This window comes from Oncorhynchus nerka, linkage group LG16 (genome assembly GCF_034236695.1).
Source record: "Oncorhynchus nerka isolate Pitt River linkage group LG16, Oner_Uvic_2.0, whole genome shotgun sequence".
Taxonomy (NCBI): domain Eukaryota; kingdom Metazoa; phylum Chordata; class Actinopteri; order Salmoniformes; family Salmonidae; genus Oncorhynchus; species Oncorhynchus nerka.
In genome coordinates, this window is record NC_088411.1 from 34,815,009 (window position 1) to 34,836,779 (window position 21,771).

At 42.8% G+C, this 21,771-nt stretch overlaps 1 protein-coding gene across 1 annotated transcript in view; it reads left to right on the forward strand.

Annotated features, from left to right (window-relative positions):
• The window catches only part of LOC115144502 (CUB and sushi domain-containing protein 1-like), a 415,143-nt gene that overhangs the window by 298,671 nt on the left and 94,701 nt on the right, over positions 1-21,771 (forward strand). The window contains 5 exon segments of the mRNA XM_065002644.1: positions 1,592-1,780; positions 5,291-5,407; positions 5,636-5,851; positions 18,499-18,687; positions 19,683-19,852. Coding sequence (XP_064858716.1) covers positions 1,592-1,780; positions 5,291-5,407; positions 5,636-5,851; positions 18,499-18,687; positions 19,683-19,852 — 881 coding nt within the window.

Consider the following 21,771-nt stretch of genomic DNA (forward strand, 5'->3'; position numbering starts at 1 on the left):
GAAATCAGCCAAGACCTCAGAAAAACAATTGTAGACCTCCACAAGTCTGGATCATCCTTGGGAGCAATTCCAAACGCCTGAAGGTACCACGTTCATCTGTACAAACAATAGTACGCAAGTATAAACACCATGGGACCACGCAGCCGTCATACAGCTCAGGAAGGAGACGCGTTCTGTCTCCTAGAGATTAACGTACTTTGGTGCGAAAAGTGCAAATCATTCCCAGAACAACAGCAAAGGACCTTGTGAAGATGCTGGAGTAAACAGGTACAAAAGTATCTATATCCACAGTAAAATTAGTCCTATATCGACATAACCTGAAAGGTCGCTCAGCAAGGAAGAAACCACTGCTCCAAAACCGCCATAAAAAAGCCAGACTACGGTTTTTGCGACTGCACATAGGGACAAAGACCATACTTTTTGGAGAAATGTCCTCTGGTCTGATGAAACAAATATAGAACTGTTTGGCCGTAATGACCATCGTTATGTTTGGAGGAAAAATGGGGACGCTTGTAAGCCGAAGAATACCATCCCAACCGTGAAGTAGGGAGGTGGCAGCATCATGTTTTGGGGGTGCTTTGCTGCAGAAGGGACTGGTGCACTTCACAAAATAGATGGCATCACGAGGAAGGAAAATGATGTGGATATATTGAAGCATCATCTCAAGACATCAGTCAGGAAGTTAAAGCTTGGTTGAAAATGGGTCTTCCAGATGGACAATGACTGCAAGCATACTTACAAAGTTGTGGCAAAAGGACAACAAAGTCAAGGTATTGGAGTGGCCATCACAAAGCCCTGACCTCAATCCTGTGGAACATTTGTGGGCAGAACTGAAAAAGCTTGTGCGAGCAAGGAGGCCTACAAACCTGACTCAGTTACACCAGCTCTGTCAAGAGGAATGGGGTAAAATTCACACAACTTACTGTGGGAAGCTTGTGGAAGGCTACCAGAAACATTTGACCCAAGTTAAACAATTTAAAGGCAATGCTACCAAATAATAATTGAGTGTATGTAAACTTCTGATCCACTGGGAATGTGATGAAAGAAATAAAAGCTGAAATAAATCATTCTCTCTACTATTATTCTGACATTTCACATTCTTAAAATAAAGTGGTGATCCTAACTGACCTAAATCAGGGAATTTTTACTATGATTAAATGTCAGGAATTGTGAAAAACTGGATTTAAATGTATTTGTCTAAGGTGTATGTAAACTTCCGACTTCAACTGTATACTCCAATTAATTCCCTAAATGTTTCCTATAATTACATTATTGTAGTTACTATAGTACAATACTGTCTGACATTAGGTGGATGAGACATGACTGCCACGTCCAGAAAAATGGCTGGAAAATTTTATTTGATTTATTGTACTGGGAAAAACTCCTTAATAAAATATATATTTCATTATTATTACAATATTTCTTATGAGGACAACCCTCCACCATGGGATGAAATAGAACACAAGGGAAAAGGAGAGAGCTCCTTTTTGCTCCCCCTCATGATTTATACAGTAAAGAGCAATTCCGACACCATCTTCTATTGAATTTAAGGCATGAAGGTGGAATTAAATCGTTCTTTCTATCCCCACAGGCGTTATGATGGAAACAGATTCCTGCTTAGATCCCGGGATCCCAGTCAATGGAAAGCGGTTTGGGAACAATTTTGCCATTGGGACCAGGGTGACATTCAGCTGTGATCAAGGCTACACGCTGAGCGACGAGAAACCTATTGTGTGCGAGAGGAACCATCAGTGGAACCACGCACTGCCCAGCTGTGATGGTAGTGTACCCCGATTTAGCACCCTCCAACCCTTCCTTCCTCTCCTTTTCCCTGTTCCTGTCAGGTGCACTGACATGAATTGCAGCACTTACTCAGCCATCACCCCTTCTCCTCACACTCCCCATCCGATTCACAGAGAGAGATGTGGGCGACACAGCACACTGCTAACCAATCTCTCTGTCTTATCTGGTGGAAAGGGTACGCCTCTTTGACAACCCTAAGGAGCGGAGTTCATTGATTCCTGATGAGAGGAAAGGTAACTGGAATATGCACACTTAAGATAGCTTTGAGCGGCAGACAACGGAGAGTCAGAGTCGGTAGGCAGGTTGGAGATTCAGCAGGAAGACATAATTCCAACCGTTTATCTCATTTGTTTCCCGCTACTTGGGATAAAAATAACATTGTACAGCATTTTTTTTCTTCCAGTAAATGGAGTCGAGCGTTTGACCATCAGGTTTTGGTCGTCCTATATCATCCTCTGGACTACTAGTTTATAAGTTGTATTTTCTATTCTAGTCTTCTATTTCAGTCTTCTATTCTGTTTTCTATTCTAGTCTTTTATTCTGTTTCCTTCTGAACTTGACCTTCATGATTGACAGTGGTGGCATTTCCGCATCTCATTCAGATATGTAAGACGTTTTCTTCCGTTTTGTCCCTCTTACTCACTCTATCATTTCACAAGGGGGGTGTAGGAATATGCAGTAGACAGGTCCTGTTCTAGGCAAAGATGCTATCTGATTTTTGAATGGGATTTAAAGGATTTTGAGGAATAGATACAATGTTTTATATTAGGGCACAATCCTTTTTGCGAATGGTGAGAAATAATGAACCACAGAACACAGAATGATCACAGAACATAACATTGATCATCCATCATTGGTTTGTTCTTGTAGTGTCATTCTTAGAACCCTCCTACTTAGAAGTTGCAGCAGGAATGCACGCTTCACTTACTGTAGAAATGGTCCACTAGTCCTTCACCCTGAGCACCTGCCTCCTCCCTGCCCACTGCTGCGCTTATGGAGGAAGCAGGAGTTCATTTTTTAAGAGTGGGGCCAGCTTTATGATTCTTTTATTTATGACAATGACGGTACTATATGGATTGTTCACGCCCACAATTTGTCTTGTCCATGTCCTTTTTGTGATAACTATACCAGAAGTAATTTGTAATGATTTCCGAGGATCCCTCAAATTAGGGCAATCAAGTACAACAAATATATCTTCCCCTCTTCCTTCCAACGGGGTGAATCAGACCTCAGTACATATATAAATGCATGTTGGGATACCATGCAATTATGACATTTTTATTTGTCTCACTCAAAAGAGCCATCCTCGCTGATTAACTTTCAGTAGTAGCCTTGGGCAAGTATGATAACACACAACATGAGCCCCATTTAATCACCAGCATCTCCATAGCCTACGGAATCGGGTATAATTGCAATTGCCAACTCCATACATTTGTTCATGGGAACCTGTGCTATCTTGGGAATGCCTTTTTTCAGCTATTTTCACAGCATTTAACTGATACTCACACCAATTAAAAATGCTGAGTGACTCAACCTCACAGGCTAGAGGTTGTGGACCTCTGTCTATTCACATACACATTCATGCTACAAATGTCATGCTTCACAAACACGGTAAATACAATTATCCTGTGATACATACACAGAAGTCATAGTAGATTAGCATATTTCCTTTAAGGCATTCCTTTTACTCGTTTTTTCTTTTTATTCATCTGGTAATTAAGGCAGTGACAAGTTGTTGTTTAGACGACTCTGCCTGACTGTCTCCACTGACAGGGTCTTTCCTGTCAGAATTCTGCCTTGGTTATTAAGTTCCCTTTTGATCTTCCCAGACAGACTCACTATCAGCATACAGTATCCCACGTCTTCATCTTACTCAGCCCTAGCTGGGTAAACTCTGAGGCTTTTCATCTGGGAACATGATGTGTCTATGTCTGTGTTTCACACTGTCATCAGGTTTGTCTCTACAAATAACATGAGGAGAGACTAAAAGTTTGTTTAGAACATTTACTAAGTCCAAAAGAGATCCTCTTACACCCAGGGATATTTTGTTGCAGTCTCTGACCTAGATTCGGGTATCAAACCCACCCGGACACTTTTTTTTATGTTGCAAATTCTTTGAGCAATTTTCAATGATATTGGCATACTAATCAAAAATCTAATGATACAAGCTCATAATCTTTTGCATCTTTATTTATTTAAATGCTGTTATTAATTTTTCAAAACCCCTGATTGTTATGCAAGAAATTGCATTAATTAATCATTAAAGGGCAACTCCGACACTTTTCGTTATCTTCGCAACAAACTAGTGTCTACATACACTACTGTTCAAAAGTTTGGGGTCACTTAGAAATTTCCTTGTTTTTGAAAGAAAAGCACATTTTTTTGCCCATTAAAATAACATCAAATTGATCAGAAATACAGTGTAGACATTAAATGTTGTAAATGACTATTGTAGCTGGAAATGGCTGATTTTTTATGGAATGTCTACATAGGCGTACGGAGGCCCAATATCAGCAACCATCACTCCTGTGTTCCAATGGCACGTTGTGTTATCTAATCCAAGTTAATCATTTTAAAAGGCTAATTGATCATTATAAAACCCTTTTGCAATTATGTTAGCACAGCTGAAAACTGTTGTTCTGATTAAAGAAGCAATAAAACTGTCCTTCTTTAGACTAGTTGAGTATCTGGAGCATCGGCGTTTGTGGGTTTGATTACAGGCTCAAAATGGCCAGAAACAAAGAACGTTCTTCCGAAACTCATCAGTCTATTCTTGTTCTGAGAAATGAAGGCTATTCCATGCGAGAAATTGCAAAGAAACTGAAGATCTCGTACAATCCAATTTGTAAGTCGCTCTGGATAAGAGCGTCTGCTAAATGACTTAAATGTAAATGTAAATGTCTGTGTACTAATCCTTTCACAGAACAGCGCAAACGGGCCCTAACCAGAATAGAAAGAGGAGTGGGAGGCCCCGGTGCACAACTGAGCAAGAGGTACATTAGAGTGTCTAGTTTGAGAAATAGACGCCTCACAAGTCCTCAAATGGCATCTACATTAAATAGTACCCCAAAAGCAGTGGTTAAGGGCACTGTACTGCAGTGCCAGCTGTGCCACCAGAGACTCTGGGTTCGCGCCCAGGCTCTGTCGTGACCGGGAGGTCTGTGGGACTTGGCCGGTAGGGATATCCTTGTCTCATCGTGCACCAGCGACTCCTGTGGCAGGCCGGGTGCAGTGCGCGCTAAACAATGTTGCCAGGTGCACGGTGTTTCCTCTGACACATAGGACCTTTTAATATATTTTTAACCACAGATCATAGAAATGCCCTACATATGTAGACACTGGTTTGGTGCTGGAGATAATGAATATGAGATTGAAAAGTAGCGGAGTTGCCCTTTAATAATGGAAATGTTCAGTCCTCAAAGTTCTCAAAATATGTGAGTTTAAAAAACGATGCCTCATTCATGATGTTTCATTTTGTTTCCCTTAGCGTTGTGTGGTGGTTATATCTTTGGTAAAAAAGGAACCATACTCTCCCCTGGGTTTCCTGATTTCTACCCAAACTCATTGAACTGCACATGGACAATAGAGGTGTCTCATGGCAAAGGTAAGCCTCACGAATAGCTGTCTAATGTAAGTACCAACCAATAATTTGTTGCAGCAACTGAGTGAGTAAAATCCGCTGTGACTGGCCCTACAGCACCCCATTTGAATGATGAGTCTCTATATTCTCATTAACATTAAGCCCCAGCCCTCCCTTAGGGCTGGTGTGACGTGGAGACAGGGTTTTTGATGTGTGACTTAGGGAGGCCTAATCTTATCTGAAACTCTCCAGGAGTGCAGCTGCTCTTCCATACGTTCCACCTGGAGGACTCCCATGATTACCTCCTCATCACAGAGGACGGCAGCTTCACGGAACCCGTGGCCCGGCTCACTGGCTCCGTCCTGCCCCCCTCCATCAAGGCCGGCTTGTTTGGAAACTTTAGCGCCCAGCTCCGCTTTGTCTCCGACTTCTCCATGTCCTATGAAGGTTTCAACATGTCCTTCTCAGGTGGGTGTCACATATTGTGTATAAAGGGTAATCAGTTGTTGCGGATACATTTTAAGAGTTCCTTTCAAGTAGATTCAAAGATATGAGGTCACTTCAGTGATTAACATTGGTGTAAAGTACTTAAGTAAAAATACTTGAAAGTACTACTTGAGTTGTTTATTTAGGGTAACTGTACTTTACTTTATTATTCATATTTTTGACTACTTTTACTTCACTGCATTCCTTAAGAAAATATTACTCTTTTTACTCCATACATTTTCCCCGACACCCAAAAGTACTTGTACCATTTGGAATGCTTAGCAGGACAGGACAATGGTCCAATTCATGCACTTATCAACAGAACATCCCTGGTCATCCCTTCAGCCTCTGATCTGGCGGACTCACTAAACACAGATGCTTCATTTGTAAATGATGTTGGAATGTTGGTGCTGTCTGGTTTGCTTAATAATATAAAGAATTTGAAATTATTTATACTTTTACTTTTGATACTTAAGTATATTTTAAACCAAATACTTTTAGACATTGACTCAAATAGAATTTTACTGGGTGACTTTCAATATTGTCATTTTCTATTAAGTTATCTTTACTTTTACTCAAGTATGACAATTGGGTACTTTTTCCACCACTGGTGATTAGAACACTGTTTTTGATGAAAAATGGATTGAGAACCCAGCCGACTATTAAGTCAATGTGAAACAGTAACAGTTGAGACGTCATTAGATCAAATACTGAAATAGTTGGTATTTATTTATAGTGCAGGTGATGGAGAAGACTGGCTCCAGAGTTGTATCTACAAAGATATACATACTTCAAACATGACAAAAATACTTAAAGGCTGTGTTTTGTTTCATATGTGTACAACAGCTGATGAAATGAACACTGTAAAAGTGTAATAAAAATGTGATCACTGTTATTTTTGATAGTTGCTGGTTGGAAACACGACCTACACATGACCTTCTAAACAGCAGGTTTTGCATGGGTGGAGTTTTGGCTTGCCTGGTGACATCATCGGGTGGTATAAGTGAATCGACCAATAACAATACGATTTCCGAACCTCTTTGCCAATAACAGATAGTTTTCTGGTTACAGTGCATTCAGAAAGTATTCAGATCCCTTGACTTTTTCCACATTTTGTTATATTGCAGCCTTAATCTAAAATCGATTAAATTGTTTTTCCACCCTCATCAATCTACACGTAAAACCCCATAATGACAAAGCAAAAACAGTTGTTTTTAAATTTTGCCAAATGTATTAGGAAAACTCCCCAGAAATATTACATTTACATAAATATTCAGATTCAGTACTTTGTTGAAGTACCTTTGGCAGCGATTACAGCCTCGAGTGTTCTTGGGTATGACACTACAAGCTTGGCACACCTGTATTTGGGGAGTTTCTCCCATTCTTCTCTGCAGATCCTTTCAAGCTCTGTCAGGTTGGATAGGGAGCGTTGCTGCACAGCTATTTTGAGGTCTCTCCAGAGATTTCAATCAGGTTCAAGTCCGGGTTCTGGCTGGGCCACTCATGCACATTCAGAGACTTGTCCCGAAGTCACTCCTGCGTCCTGAGGTCCTAAGCGCTCTGGAGCAGGTTTTAATCAAGGATCTCTCTGTTCTTTGCTCCGTTCATCTTTTCCTCAATCCTAACTAGTCTCCCTGTCCTTGCTGCCGAAAAACATCCCCACAGCATGATGCTGCCACCGCCATGCTTCACTGTAGGGATGGTGCAAGGTTTCCTCCAGACGTGACGCTTGGCATTCAGTCCAAAGAGAAACAAGATTCTCTGGTCTGAGAGTCATGAGCCTTTTACTGAGGAGTCGCTTTGGTCTGGCCACTCTACCATAAAGGCCTGATTAGTAGAGTGCTGCAGAGATGGTTGTCCATCTGGAAGGTTCTCCCATCTCCAGAGGAACTCTGGAGCTCTGTCAGAATGACCATCGGGTTCTTGGTCACCTCCCTGACCAAGGCCCTTCTCCCCTGATTGCTCAGTTTGGCAGGGTGGCCAGGTCTAGGTAGAGCCTTGGTGGTTCCAAACTTCTTCCATTTAAGAATGATGGAGGCCACTGCATTCTTGGGGTCCTTCAATGCTGCAGACATTTTTTGGTACCCTTCCCCAGATCTGTGCCTCGACACAATCGTGTCTCAGAGCTCTACAGACAATTCCTTCGACCTCATGGCTTAGTTTTTGCTCTGACATGCACTGTCAACTGTGGGACCTTATATAGACAGGGCTGTGCCTTTCCAAATCATGTCCTGTCAATTCAATTTACTGCAGGTGACTCCAATCAAGTTGTAGAAACATCTCAAGGACAATCAATGGAAACAGGATGCACCTGAACTCAATTTCGAGTCTCATAGCAAAGGGTCTGAATACTTTAATATACATCTTCAATGTAAATGTAAATACCTATTTTCGCTTTGTCATTATGCGGTATTGTGTGTAGAATGATGAGGAAATAAATGAATTTAATACATTTTAGAACAAGGCTGTAATATAACAAAATGTGGAAAAAGGGAAAGGGTCTGAATATCTTCTGAATGCACTGTATTGTAAATATCCCTCCCATTTGTCTTCTCCATTCAAGGATTGATCCACTCTGTGTTTAATGCATTGCTTTTGCGCCCTTCCCCTCCCCTCTCAGACAACTCCTAGACAGTCCTCGCAAATGTCTTGAGAAAATGTGTCGTTTTTTGGAAAATTACTATTTTTGTTTATTTTTGACCATTTTAATGGAAAACTATCACAGTAAGTTACCGTAACTGTTACCCAGAAACTATTTGATATTGAGATAAAAATGGCTGCATTGGGCCTTCAAACTTGGTTGCAAAATAATAAACTTGCTCTGCCAATAATATAATAACCCGACTCGAGTACAAAGACAAAAGCACTTCAAACACAGGGCAAAATGCCCATAAACATCTGAGTATGGCAGAGTTATAGTAACAGCACGTTACCTAGACAAACAGCCCTGCATGAGGATTGGGGAATCCTAAATAATAACCCCATTACCAGGGATAAATCATTTATACCTTTACATAGGTACATTCCCACAGAACAATGATAACACACTTTAAAGTTATTGCAATTACCCAATGAACATTCCAGTGGTCAACGCGTTTATGAAAAAAACAAACATTATTAGCATAAACATTAACGTTTCCAATAAACAATGACAACACCTCAGAGAAACGGGAGAAACCTAATAATGAGAGACGTGCCTAACGCCTCGATCACACCGACAGTGTGAGAGTCACGCAGCATCATCTGGGCACTGTTTGTGTGTAACAACAGTTCAACATTCACCTTCTGCTACCATTTCTGTCCAGTCGTCCACGCATACAGTTTGACGCATACGTTCGATAAATCCAACATATGCATCACACATAACGTACTACAACTACCTCTGCAAGGCTGCAAGGCAAATGCAGTGTTATATTGGGAATTAATGTACTTCTGCTGTACCAAAATGCAATGATGATGTCGGTGTGATCGAAGCGTAAAGCTGTGGTCTTCACCGGTGAGCTCAAGTAGGAGCCAGTTCACGTTGGTGGTGAGTAGAGAACAGGACAGGTTGGCTTTACCAAACAGAGGTAATACTAACATTTCAAAATAAATAATAATTATGAATAATTATGGGAAACCGAGGCTTTCTGAAGGCTCCATAGTTTCCCCAAATTGTGCTGAAAAACAGTTCATTTTTCGGAGCTTCATTATTTGTTCGCAATACACATTAGTGACATCTGCTGGTCAGCAATAAATATCAGTGTGTGAACATCAGATAGATGTTTATTTCTCCAGATTTCAGATATTCCAAGTTCCGTCTTGCATGTGAACTCGGCAGAAGTTAACTGCTTAGGCTCATTCACAATGACAGTGTTTTGCATTTTGGTACACAAGAAGTACATTCTTTTCCAATGAAACGCTGCGTTTGCCTTGCACGATTGCGTTGCTGAGCGTTCTGATGAATGCGCACCATTTTGCGTAAAAACACTGTAGATGAGTTCGAGGCGCAAGCAATTTCGATACATGCTTTGATGCTCCGGAATCAAACGTAACATCACTTATGATAACCAGACCCTTTTACCGACCAGAGTTTGATTACAAAACACACAAAGGATAGCATGGTTAGCAAGCAATGTTCATACTAGCTGAACATTCTCAGCTCCACCATATGTAGGCTATGTAATTGTGTCGATTAGTTTTGGCGGAGTGACATCAGACGATACTGTAAAAATGTCCATTCTTTAAATCGTACCTATGTTTGTCCGGTGTAAAGTCGGTTTTTGGATAAAAACGTCATTCAATGTGACTAAATTGCACCGCGTAATCCACTATTTTCCAATCAAGTATGAAGTTAGTGACTTCAAACATGCTCAATACTTTAAGAACTATCAATTGTGTCATGCTTACTTTGTACCTGTGCTTCTCTTGATTGTAGTCAGTGGGAGTTGACATCCATAGTTTTTGATAAAAAAAAAAAAAAATAGCCTTTACGCATCCCCTGACAAAACGACTAAATATTCCGTGCAATGACGGGTTGCTCCTTATGTTATCTGCTTCCTTGGCGGAGGTCGTTTAAAATGTGATGTGATTTTAATCCCAAAATATGGATCGCAGCACCCAAAGAAAATAATGCCTTAACACAGGACAAACATAGGTAGGCTACAAGACATTCATTTAAGACTCTTATGACTCAATGTAGTTGGAGGTATACTCCACCAAAACTCATCACCACTCAACTCCATTGTAATAGTGGAGTTGAGACTTTTCAGCTATGCTAGTACCAAACAATTAGTCTGTTTGTGTTGGGAGAAGCCCAACAGGTGTTGATAACTCCAAGGCATATCATCACACATTGTTATTTTCTAAAAACCTCTTAAGGATCGGACCCTTTTTTACATTTTCGCCTAAAATAACATACCCAAACCTAGCTGCCTGTACTGTAGCCCAGGATCTGAATCAAGGATATGCATATTCTTACATTTACATTACATTTAAGTCATTTAGCAGACGCTCTTATCCAGAGCGACTTACAAATTGGTGCATTCACCTTATGACATCCAGTGGAACAGTAGTGCATCTAAATCTTTTAAGGGGGTGAGAGGGATTACTTTATCCTAACCTAGGTATTCCTTAAAGAGGTGGGGTTTCAGGTGTCTCCGGAAGGTGGTGATTGACTCCGCTGTCCTGGCGTCGTGAGGGAGTTTGTTCCACCATTGGGGGGCCAGAGCAGCGAACAGTTTTGACTGGGCTGAGCGGGAACTGTACTTCCTCAGTGGTAGGGAGGCGAGCAGGCCAGAGGTGGATGAACGCAGTGCCCTTGTTTGGGTGTAGGGCCTGATCAGAGCCTTGAGGTACTGAGGTGCCGTTCCCCTCACAGCTCCGTAGGCAAGCACCATGGTCTTGTAGTGGATGCGAGCTTCAACTGGAAGCCAGTGGAGAGAGCGGAGGAGCGGGGTGACGTGAGAGAACTTGGGAAGGTTGAACACCAGACGGGCTGCGGCGTTCTGGATGAGTTGTAGGGGTTTAATGGCACAGGCAGGGAGCCCAGCCAACAGCGAGTTGCAGTAATCCAGACGGGAGATGACAAGTGCCTGGATTAGGACCTGCGCCGCTTCCTGTGTGAGGCAGGGTCGTACACTGCGGATGTTGTAGAGCATGAACCTACAGGAACGGGCCACCGCCTTGATGTTAGTTGAGAACGACAGAGTGTTGTCCAGGATCACGCCAATGCGATTCGCCACCTGGTCATCAGAAGGGGGAAAGGAGAAGATTAATTGTGTGTCGTCTGCATAGCAATGATAGGAGAGACCATGTGAGGTTATGACAGAGCCAAGTGACTTGGTGTATAGCGAGAATAGGAGAGGGCCTAGAACAGAGCCCTGGGGGACACCAGTGGTGAGAGCACGTGGTGTGGAGACGGATTCTCGCCACGCCACCTGGTAGGAGCGACCTGTCAGGTAGGACGCAATCCAAGCGTGGGCCGCGCCGGAGATGCCCAACTCGGAGAGGGTGGAGAGGAGGATCTGATGGTTCACAGTATCGAAGGCAGCCGATAGGTCTAGAAGGATGAGAGCAGAGGAGAGAGAGTTAGCTTTAGCAGTGCGGAGCGCCTCCGTGATACAGAGAAGAGCAGTCTCAGTTGAATGACTAGTCTTGAAACCTGACTGATTTGGATCAAGAAGGTCATTCTGAGAGAGATAGCGGGAGAGCTGGCCAAGGACGGCACGTTCAAGAGTTTTGGAGAGAAAAGAAAGAAGGGATACTGGTCTGTAGTTGTTGACATCGGAGGGATCGAGTGTAGGTTTTTTCAGAAGGGGTGCAACTCTCGCTCTCTTGAAGACGGAAGGGACGTAGCCAGCGGTCAGGGATGAGTTGATGAGCGAGGTGAGGTAAGGGAGAAGGTCTCCGGAAATGGTCTGGAGAAGAGAGGAGGGGATAGGGTCAAGCGGGCAGGTTGTTGGGCGGCCGGCCGTCACAAGACGCGAGATTTCATCTGGAGAGAGAGGGGAGAAAGAGGTCAGAGCACAGGGTAGGGCAGTGTGAGCAGAACCAGCGGTGTCGTTTGACTTAGCAAACGAGGATCGGATGTCGTCGACCTTCTTTTCAAAATGGTTGGAGGGAGGAGAAGGTGGCAAAGAGCTTCCTAGGGTTAGAGGCAGATGCTTGGAATTTAGAGTGGTAGAAAGTGGCTTTAGCAGCAGAGAGAGAAGAGGAAAATGTAGAGAGGAGGGAGTGAAAGGATGCCAGGTCCGCAGGGAGGCGAGTTTTCCTCCATTTCCGCTCGGCTGCCCGGAGCCCTGTTCTGTGAGCTCGCAATGAGTCGTCGAGCCACGGAGCGGGAGGGGAGGACCGAGCCGGCCTGGAGGATAGGGGACATAGAGAGTCAAAGGATGCAGAAAGGGAGGAGAGGAGGGTTGAGGAGGCAGAATCAGGAGATAGGTTGGAGAAGGTTTGAGCAGAGGGAAGAGATGATAGGATGGAAGAGGAGAGAGTAGCGGGGGAGAGAGAGCGAAGGTTGGGACGGCGCGATACCATCCGAGTAGGGGAAGTGTTGGATGAGAGCGAGAGGGAAAAGGATACAAGGTAGTGGTCGGAGACTTGGAGGGGAGTTGCAATGAGGTTAGTGGAAGAACAGCATCTAGTAAAGATGAGGTCGAGCGTGTTTCCTGCCTTGTGAGTAGGGGGGGAAGGTGAGAGGGTGAGGTCAAAAGAGGAGAGGAGTGGAAAGAAGGAGGCAGAGAGGAATGAGTCAAAGGTAGACGTGGGGAGGTTAAAGTCGCCCAGAACTGTGAGAGGTGAGCCGTCCTCAGGAAAGGAGCTTATCAAGGCATCAAGCTCATTGATGAACTCTCCGAGGAACCTGGAGGGCGATAAATGATAAGGATGTTAAGCTTGAAAGGGCTGGTAACTGTGACAGCATGGAATTCAAAGGAGGCGATAGACAGATGGGTAAGGGGAAAAGAGAGAATGACCACTTGGGAGAGATGAGGATCCCGGTGCCACCACCCCGCTGACCAGAAGCTCTCGGGGTGTGCGAGAACACGTGGGCAGACGAAGAGAGAGCAGTAGGAGTAGCAGTGTTGTCTGTGGTGATCCATGTTTCCGTCAGTGCCAAGAAGTCGAGGGACTGGAGGGAGGCATAGGCTGAGATGAACTCTGCCTTGTTGGCCGCAGATCGGCAGTTCCAGAGGCTACCGGAGACCTGGAACTCCACATGGGTCGTGCGCGCTGGGACCACCAGATTAGGGTGGCCGCGGCCACGCGGTGTGGAGCGTTTGTATGGTCTGTGCAGAGAGGAGAGAACAGGGATAGACAGACACATAGTTGACAGGCTACACAAGAGGCTACGCTAAATCAAAGGAGATTGGAATGACAAGTGGACTACACGTCTCGAGTGTTCAGAAAGTTAAGCTTACGTAGCAAGAATCTTATTGACTAAAATGATTAAAATGAACAGTACTGCTGAAGTAGGCTAGCTGGCAGAGGCTGCGTTGTTGACTATGTAGGCTAGCTGGCAGTGGGTGCGTTGTTGACACTACACTAATCAAGTCGTTGGAGCTGTGAGGGGAACGGCACCTCAGTACCTCCAGGCTCTGATCAGGCCCTACACCCAAACAAGGGCACTGCGTTCATCCACCTCTGGCCTGCTCGCCTCCCTACCACTGAGGAAGTACAGTTCCCACTCAGCCCAGTCAAAACTGTTCGCTGCTCTGGCCCCCCAATGGTGGAACAAACTCCCTCACGACGCCAGGACAGCGGAGTCAATCACCACCTTCCGGAGACACCTGAAACCCCACCTCTTTAAGGAATACCTAGGATAGGATAAAGTAATCCTTCTCACCCCCCTTAAAAGATTTAGATGCACTATTGTAAAGTGGCTGCTCCACTGGATGTCATAAGGTGAATGCACCAATTTGTAAGTCGCTCTGGATAAGAGCGTCTGCTAAATGACTTAAATGTTCCGTTGAGTGTAATAGGTTCTACTGTGCTGCTATTCGGGGCTAGCTGGCTAGCTAGCAGTGTTGATTACGTTACGTTGCGTTAAAAGAACGACAATAGCTGGCTAGCTAACCTAGGAAATCGCTCTAGACTACACAATTATCTTTGATACAAAGACGGCTATGTAGCTAGCTATGTAGCTAGCTACGATCAAACAAATCAAGCCGTTGTACTGTAATGAAATGAAATGAAAAAAATGTGATACTACCTGTGGAGTGAAGCGAAATGCGACCGGAATGTTGAGTGCGGAAGTTCTGTTCGGTAGACGTTGGCTAGCTGTTGGCTAGCTAGCAGTGTCTCCTACATTAAGGACGACAAATAGCTGGCTAGCTAACCTCGGTAAATTAAGATAATCACTCTAAAACTACACACTCTAAACTACACAATTATCTTGGATACGAAGACAGCAAAGACAACTATGTAGCTAGCTAACACTACACTAATCAAGTCGTTCAGTTGAGTGTAATAGTTGTGCTGCTAATCGGTAGACGGTGGACGGTGGACGTTAGCTAGCTGGCTAGCTGCAGGGCAGATAGCAGAGTAGACTGCGTTAGGACGACGAAATACGATAATTACGCAATTATCTATGATACAAAGACGGCTATGTAGCTAGCTAAGAAGAAATTGCTAAGGTTAGACAAATCAAACCGTTGTACTATAATGAAATGTAATGAAATGTAATACTACCTGCGGACCGAGTGCAGATGCGACCGCTCGCTCCAACCCGGAAGTGGTAACCGGAAGTGGTAATATTCTTGATACCATTTGAAAGGAAACACTTTGAAGTTTGTGTAAATGTGAAATTAATGTAGGAGAATATAACACACTAGATCTGGTAAAAGATAATACAAAGAAAAAAACATGCTTTGTTTTGTTTTTTGTTCCAACTTTGAAATGCAAGCGGAAGGTCACAATGTATTAGGTTAGGCGCAATTTCAATTTTGGCCACTAGCTGGTATCAGTGTATGTGCAAAGTTTTACACTGATCCAATGAACCATTACATTTCTGTTCAAAATGTTGTTCAGGTCTGCCCAAATGTGCCTAATTGGTTTATTGATACATTTTCAAGTTCATAACTGTGCACTCTCCTTAAACAATAGCATGGTATTATTTCACAGCTATTTTAAATTGGACAATGCAGTTAGATTGACAAGAATTTAAGCTTTGTGCCAATATCAGAAATGTCCTGAGAAATGTTCTTGTTACTTACTGTACAACCTCATGCTAATCGCATTAGACTACGATATCTCAACTGTCCCGCCAGGAGGACCGATCCTGTAGAGCAGGTATTCCCAAACTGGGAATATGTCAAATAAAAATGTGATTCACATGTTTTTTTAAATTAGAATAATAATATTTATAAAAATAAAATATCAAAATCTTCACATTTTCAAACAATCCATTTAGATTTTCCAACGGGGCTATACATTTGGGTGAGGTTTTTTTCTCGCCTGAGTAGCCTCGTTTCACTGACAAAAATAAAAATAAACCATCTAGTGTACATCGAAATAACAACACAATGTCAAATACAGCTAGCGTAATCAAATAATTAACATCTAATCACATTAACCGTTACTCTCTCGCAGGATTCCCACTAACGGTCCGTATGTAGCCAAACGTAGCTGCTGCTCATTCTGTTTGCTTGAAAATGAATAAATGGTAAAAATAAAAAATAAAGGTAAGGCCAGCGTCCATAGAGACACATACCAGCAGTACTACACCTGCACCTGTCGACGACATAAGTTATTTTGCTTCCACGAGCACATCCAATGCTAGCATCAGTAATTCTACATTTGTTGTTATCCCAGCTAGCATGGACACTAACAGTTGTGAATCTTATGCAGCCAAGAGCTACTGCCTCCTTACCTGGTATAGCACTGAAAAACAGACCTGGATGTTGGACCATCAAAGAGGCTCAAATATGATGAGAACTACATTGATTTGGGGTTCACTTATATTGGGAGTAGTGCCTTTCCTCAGCCACAGTGTGTTATATGTGCAAAAGTACTATCTCACAACTCGATGAAACCTTCAGTCTTGCGCAGACATTTAGAAATAAAAGATGCCAATTTGAAAAACAAGCCACTGGCGTTTTTTGAGTGAGAATTAAGACAACTTTTGAGTAGTAAGACCTGTATAAAAGCAACAGATACCATTAATAAGAAGGGGCTAGAAGTTTCGTATATGGTGAGCTACCGAGTGGCTAGGACAGGCAAGCCCTATACTATTGTGGAGGACTTAATTCTTCCTGCTGCCGCCAATATGGCTGGGACAATGCTGGGGGAAAAGGCCAAAAAAACTATACAGACAATGCCTTCATCAAACAATACTGTTTCACGAAGCATCAGTGACACGGCAGGAGATGTTTTGAAAGAATTACTGCTTTGCATACAAGCCGGTGAATTCTATGCGTTACAGCTGGATGAGTCAACAGACGTGGTGGGCACAGCTCCTGCTATATGTCTGTTACGTTTATGGGGGGTCAATTAAAGAAGACATCCTCTTCTGCAAACCACTGGAAACAAGGACAACAGGAGACGATATTTTTTAAGTACTGGAAAGCTTTGTGACATCAAATGAACTTTGGTGGTCAAGATGTGTTGTCATCTCTACTGATGGTGCAAAAGCCATGACAGGGAGACATAGTGGAGTGGTAACGCACGTGCAAGCAGTTGCTCCCGATGCCACTTGGGTACACTGCAGCATCCACCAAGAGGCTCTGCTGCCAGGGGAATACCTGACAGCTTGAAAGACGTTTTGGACACTACAGTGAAAATTGTTAACTTTGTTAAAGCAAGGCCCATGAACTCTTGTGTATTTTCTGCACTATGCAATGATATGGGCAGCGACCATACAGAAGTGTGCTGGTTATCAAGGGGCAAAGTATTGACACGTTTTTTTTTTAAATTGAGAGACGAGCTTGAAGTTTTCTTTACTGACCATCATTTTCACTTGTCTGACCGCTTGCATGATGACGAGTTTCTCACACGACTGGCCTATCGGGGGAAAGTTTTTTCTCGCCTGAATGATCTGAATCTAGGATTACAGGGACTCTCCGCAACTATATTCAATGTGCGGGACAAAACTGAGTCTATGATTAAGAAGTTCTGCTCTTCTCTGTCTGCATTAACAAAGACCATCCTCAATGCCCTGCCTCCAGCCCACTTACCGATATCTGTATAAGAGAGCCGGATCGAAATTGCGACCAGTGGTTCTATGAAAATTGAATTTAATCAGAAGCCACTGCCATATTTCTGGATTGGGCTGCGCTCAGAGTATCATGCCTTGTCAAATTGCGCTGTTAAGACACTGATGCCCTTTTCAACCACATACCTATGTGAGAGTGGGTTCTCGGCCCTCATTAGCATGAAAACTAAATACAGGCACATACTGTGGGTGGAAAATTATTTAAGACTGAGACTCTCCATTTCAACCCAACATTGCAGAGTTATGTGCATCCTTTCAAGCACACCCTTCACATTAACCTGTGATGAGTTATTCACAATTTTTGATTAACAAATATAATTTTATATGTAAGATGGCTAAATAAAGAGCAAAATGATTGATTGTTATTATATTATTATTTGTGCCCTGGTCCTATAAGAGTTCTTTGTCACTTCCCGCGAGCCGGGTTGTGACAAGAATTCCCACCTATTTTTATGTTTAATAAATGTATCGTATAGTGTGTGTGTGGCAGGCTTATTACAATGATGGCAAAATCAACATTTGAGAGTGCGCTGACCCTGGTGCTAGAGGGGATATGCGGCTGGAGGTTGAAAGTTTGAAGGGGTACGGGACTATAAAAAGTTTGGGAACCACTGCTGTAGAGGTTACAAGGTACACACATAATGAGCCATATATAATTTAAAAAATGTATTTCAACATTTAAAAAAACTAAATGATACTACAATCAAATGATTGTAAATCTGTATTTTAGTACTAATGTGGATTTTATTTAGAGCTTCTTTTTTTTGCAAAAATAAGTCTGTTTTGGTACATTTGTTTTCCAGATAACATTATTTAAATGAAGTTGACATTTTGCTGTGATAGTTTTTTTTTCAAATAGTTTGTTTTTTGGGTCAAAATGACCCCAGTTAAATTATGTTAGCAGTTTGAGGGTTAGGAAACATGTTGGTGTATTCCACAGAGTACAGCCTAGAACCTTGTGAAGATCCAGGAGTGCCAGCCTACAGTCGGCGAGTTGGGTTCCAGTTTGGAGTGGGGGACTCGCTCATTTTTTCCTGCTTCCCGGGTTATCGTTTGGAGGGGGACCACAAGATCACTTGCCTGGGGGGAGGCCGGAGGGTCTGGAGTGGAGCCCTGCCAAGGTGTGTGGGTAGGTGGACACATGCTTTCATTTCATTTGGACAAACTGAGAATACTTGTACTTTGAAATAACTTGTACTGTACTTTGCCAACGGCAGGAGAATGAGCTATACTGAGCATACAGTATAATGCAAGTCCATGAGCTAGTTTCTAATGATTGATTTCCCTACATTTCTGAATATTGTCAAATGGTTAACTTACAATCTCAAAAATATTACCCAACTGCTTCCAGTTAAGCATACTTCTATAAGCAGAGCATGGAACCAGGGCAGAGTTAGAAACCACAAATGATCTGGCTGTCATTTTGTCATCCCCTACAAAGAGCCATGTGTTTTCTCATAAAAAGTTCAGTAGAGAGAATTAGGCAATAACCCCACGAGAACCGAACTAGAGTTTAAGCTCACATGGCTCAAGGTCTACAGGCAGAATTTGCTTTTATACCTGAGGTACAACATCAGAATATTAACTACAAGGACATCCAGTCCCAGCACAGCCCCGAGCCTTGGTGACCAACACACACTTAATGCAGAGAGCTGTTCATTAATTCATATTCCCCTCAAGTTTCTGTTGTGGAGATTCATCAAAATTCCAGCAGGGGAAACATCTGATTGGCCCATCAGTGGATAACAGGTCGCAGCTGCTGAAGTATTCTGGGTTCAACCTGCTGAACATTTGTGGTGAACTCTCCTCTTAGGGTTAAACGGCTCCTTTAATGCCCCTATTCAGATTCATAACAGACAGATATGACTTTTCTCACAGGTCTTTTCTCTCTCTCTCTCTCTCTCTCTCTCTCTCTCTCTCTCTCTCGCTCTCTCTCTCTCTCTCTCTCGTTGTTTGGAATGAGCAGTGTCTAGTGTGTAGGGAAATATGACAGTTCTCTAAAGATAATCAAGACATTTTTTCTGACTTTAAACCCAGATTGCCATGAAATGTCTTAATATCATATTCTCTCTCTCTCTTGCTTATTTTCTCTCGCTCTCACTTTCTCTCGCTCGCTCTGCCTAGCTGAATGTGGAACCACTACCGTTGGGAGCGAGGGGGTTCTGCTATCACCCAATTACCCATCCAATTATGACAATAACCATGAGTGCATTTACCGCATTGAGACGGAGGCAGGGAAGGGCATCCGTGTCACGGCCACTAACTTCCTGCTCCATGAGGGGGATTACCTGAAGGTGAGTCTCACATCACTCATCCACAACACTGGATATTTACTCCGCAGATGTTACATATCAATACATCCCAATGCATAGTCTTCTCACTGCAAGGTGTTCAAATAGTTAATAAAGGACTCAATGTGAGACTTTTTCACTGCAGCATCAACTTTTTGAATGCAGTTATGGTCCAATGTAACCCGTAAGAGACCAGAGGTAGTGACTCAGTCAAATCATGAATTATTAATGCATTCATTAAAATTACATGATGCCAGAGCTTGAGGCATAGAGAGGCCAATGAGAAAATGTGTATCAAATCTTACAGTAGTGCATAACAACATAATAACTGGTTATAAAGTGGCGGGATTGTCCTTTGAAATTCTGTTCAATCTCTTTAAACAGAAAATCTAATCAAACTTTATTGGTCACATGCGCTGAATTACAACAGGTGTAGACTTTACAGTGAAATGCTTACTTACGAGCCCATTCTCAGCAATGCAGAGTTTTTTTAAAGTTTGAAAATATAACAATAACGAGACTATATACAAGGAGTTCTGTTACTGAGTCAATGTGCAGGAGTACGAGGTAGTTGAGGTAATTGAGGTAATACAGTACATGTGGGTAGTGGTAAAAGTGACCCCTAGGAAATCAGGATATATAATAAACAGAGTAGCAGCAGCACATGTGAAGTGTGTGTGTGTGTGTGTGTGTGTGTGTGTGTGTGTGTGTGTGTGTGTGTGTGTGTGTGTGTGTGTGTGTGTGTGTGTGTGTGTGTGAGCGTATGTATTATGTGTGTGTGAGCGTATGTATTGTGTGTGTGTGTTGGAGTGTCAGTGTACAGTAGTGTGTGTGAGTGTGTGGGTAGAGTCTTGTGAGTGTGCATAGAGCAGGTGCAGGAGAGTCAGAGCAAAACAATTAAGATAAATGAAGAAATAATAAAGGGTGTTAATGTAAATAGTCCAGGTAGCCATTTCGTTAACTGTTCAGCAACCTTATGGTCCCAGACTTAGGAACCCCTTGCCGTGCGGTAGCAGAGAGAACAGTCTATGACTTGGGTGGCTGGAGTCTTTGACAATTTTTAGGGTCCACCTACTCAGGTTATTTTTTAATGTTGCTATTTTCTACATTGTAGAATAATAGGGAAGACATCAAAACTATGAAAGAACACATAGGGAATCATGTAGTAACCAAAAAAGTGTTAAACAAATCAAAATATATTTGAGATTTGAGATTCTTCAAATAGCCACCCTTTGCCTTGATGACAGCTTTGCACACTTTTGCCATTCTCTCTACCAGCTTCACCTGCAATGCTTTTCCAACAGTCTTGAATGAATTCCCACATAAATGAGCATGTGTTGGCTGCTTTTCCTTCACTCTGCGCTCCGACTCATCCCAAACCCTCTCAATTTGGTTAAGTTCAGGGGAATTGTGGAGGCCAGGTCATCTAATGCAGCACTCTCCTTCTTGGTAAAATAGTACTTACACAGCCTGGAGATGTGTTGGGTCATTGTCCTGTTGAAAAACAAATGATAGTCCCACTAAGCCCAAACCAGATGAGATGGCGTATCGCTGCAGAATGCTGTGGTAGCCATGCTGGTTAAGTGTGCCTTGAATTCTAAATAAATTACAGACAGTGTCACCAGCAAAGCACTCCCACACCATAACTTCTCTGGGATAGTGTCCCACCTCGCCAACAGCCACTGAAATTGCAGGGCGCCAAATTCAAACAACAGAAATCTCATAATTAAAATTCCTCAGACATACAAGTATTATACACCATTTTAAAGATAAACTTCTTGTTAACCCTGCCACAGTGTCTGATTTCAAAAAGGCTTTACGGCGAAAGCGCACCTTGCGATTATGTTAGGTCAGCACCTAGCCACAGAAAACCATACAGCCTTAGATGATCTTCACTGGATGGCACTCCCAGGACTCCATGT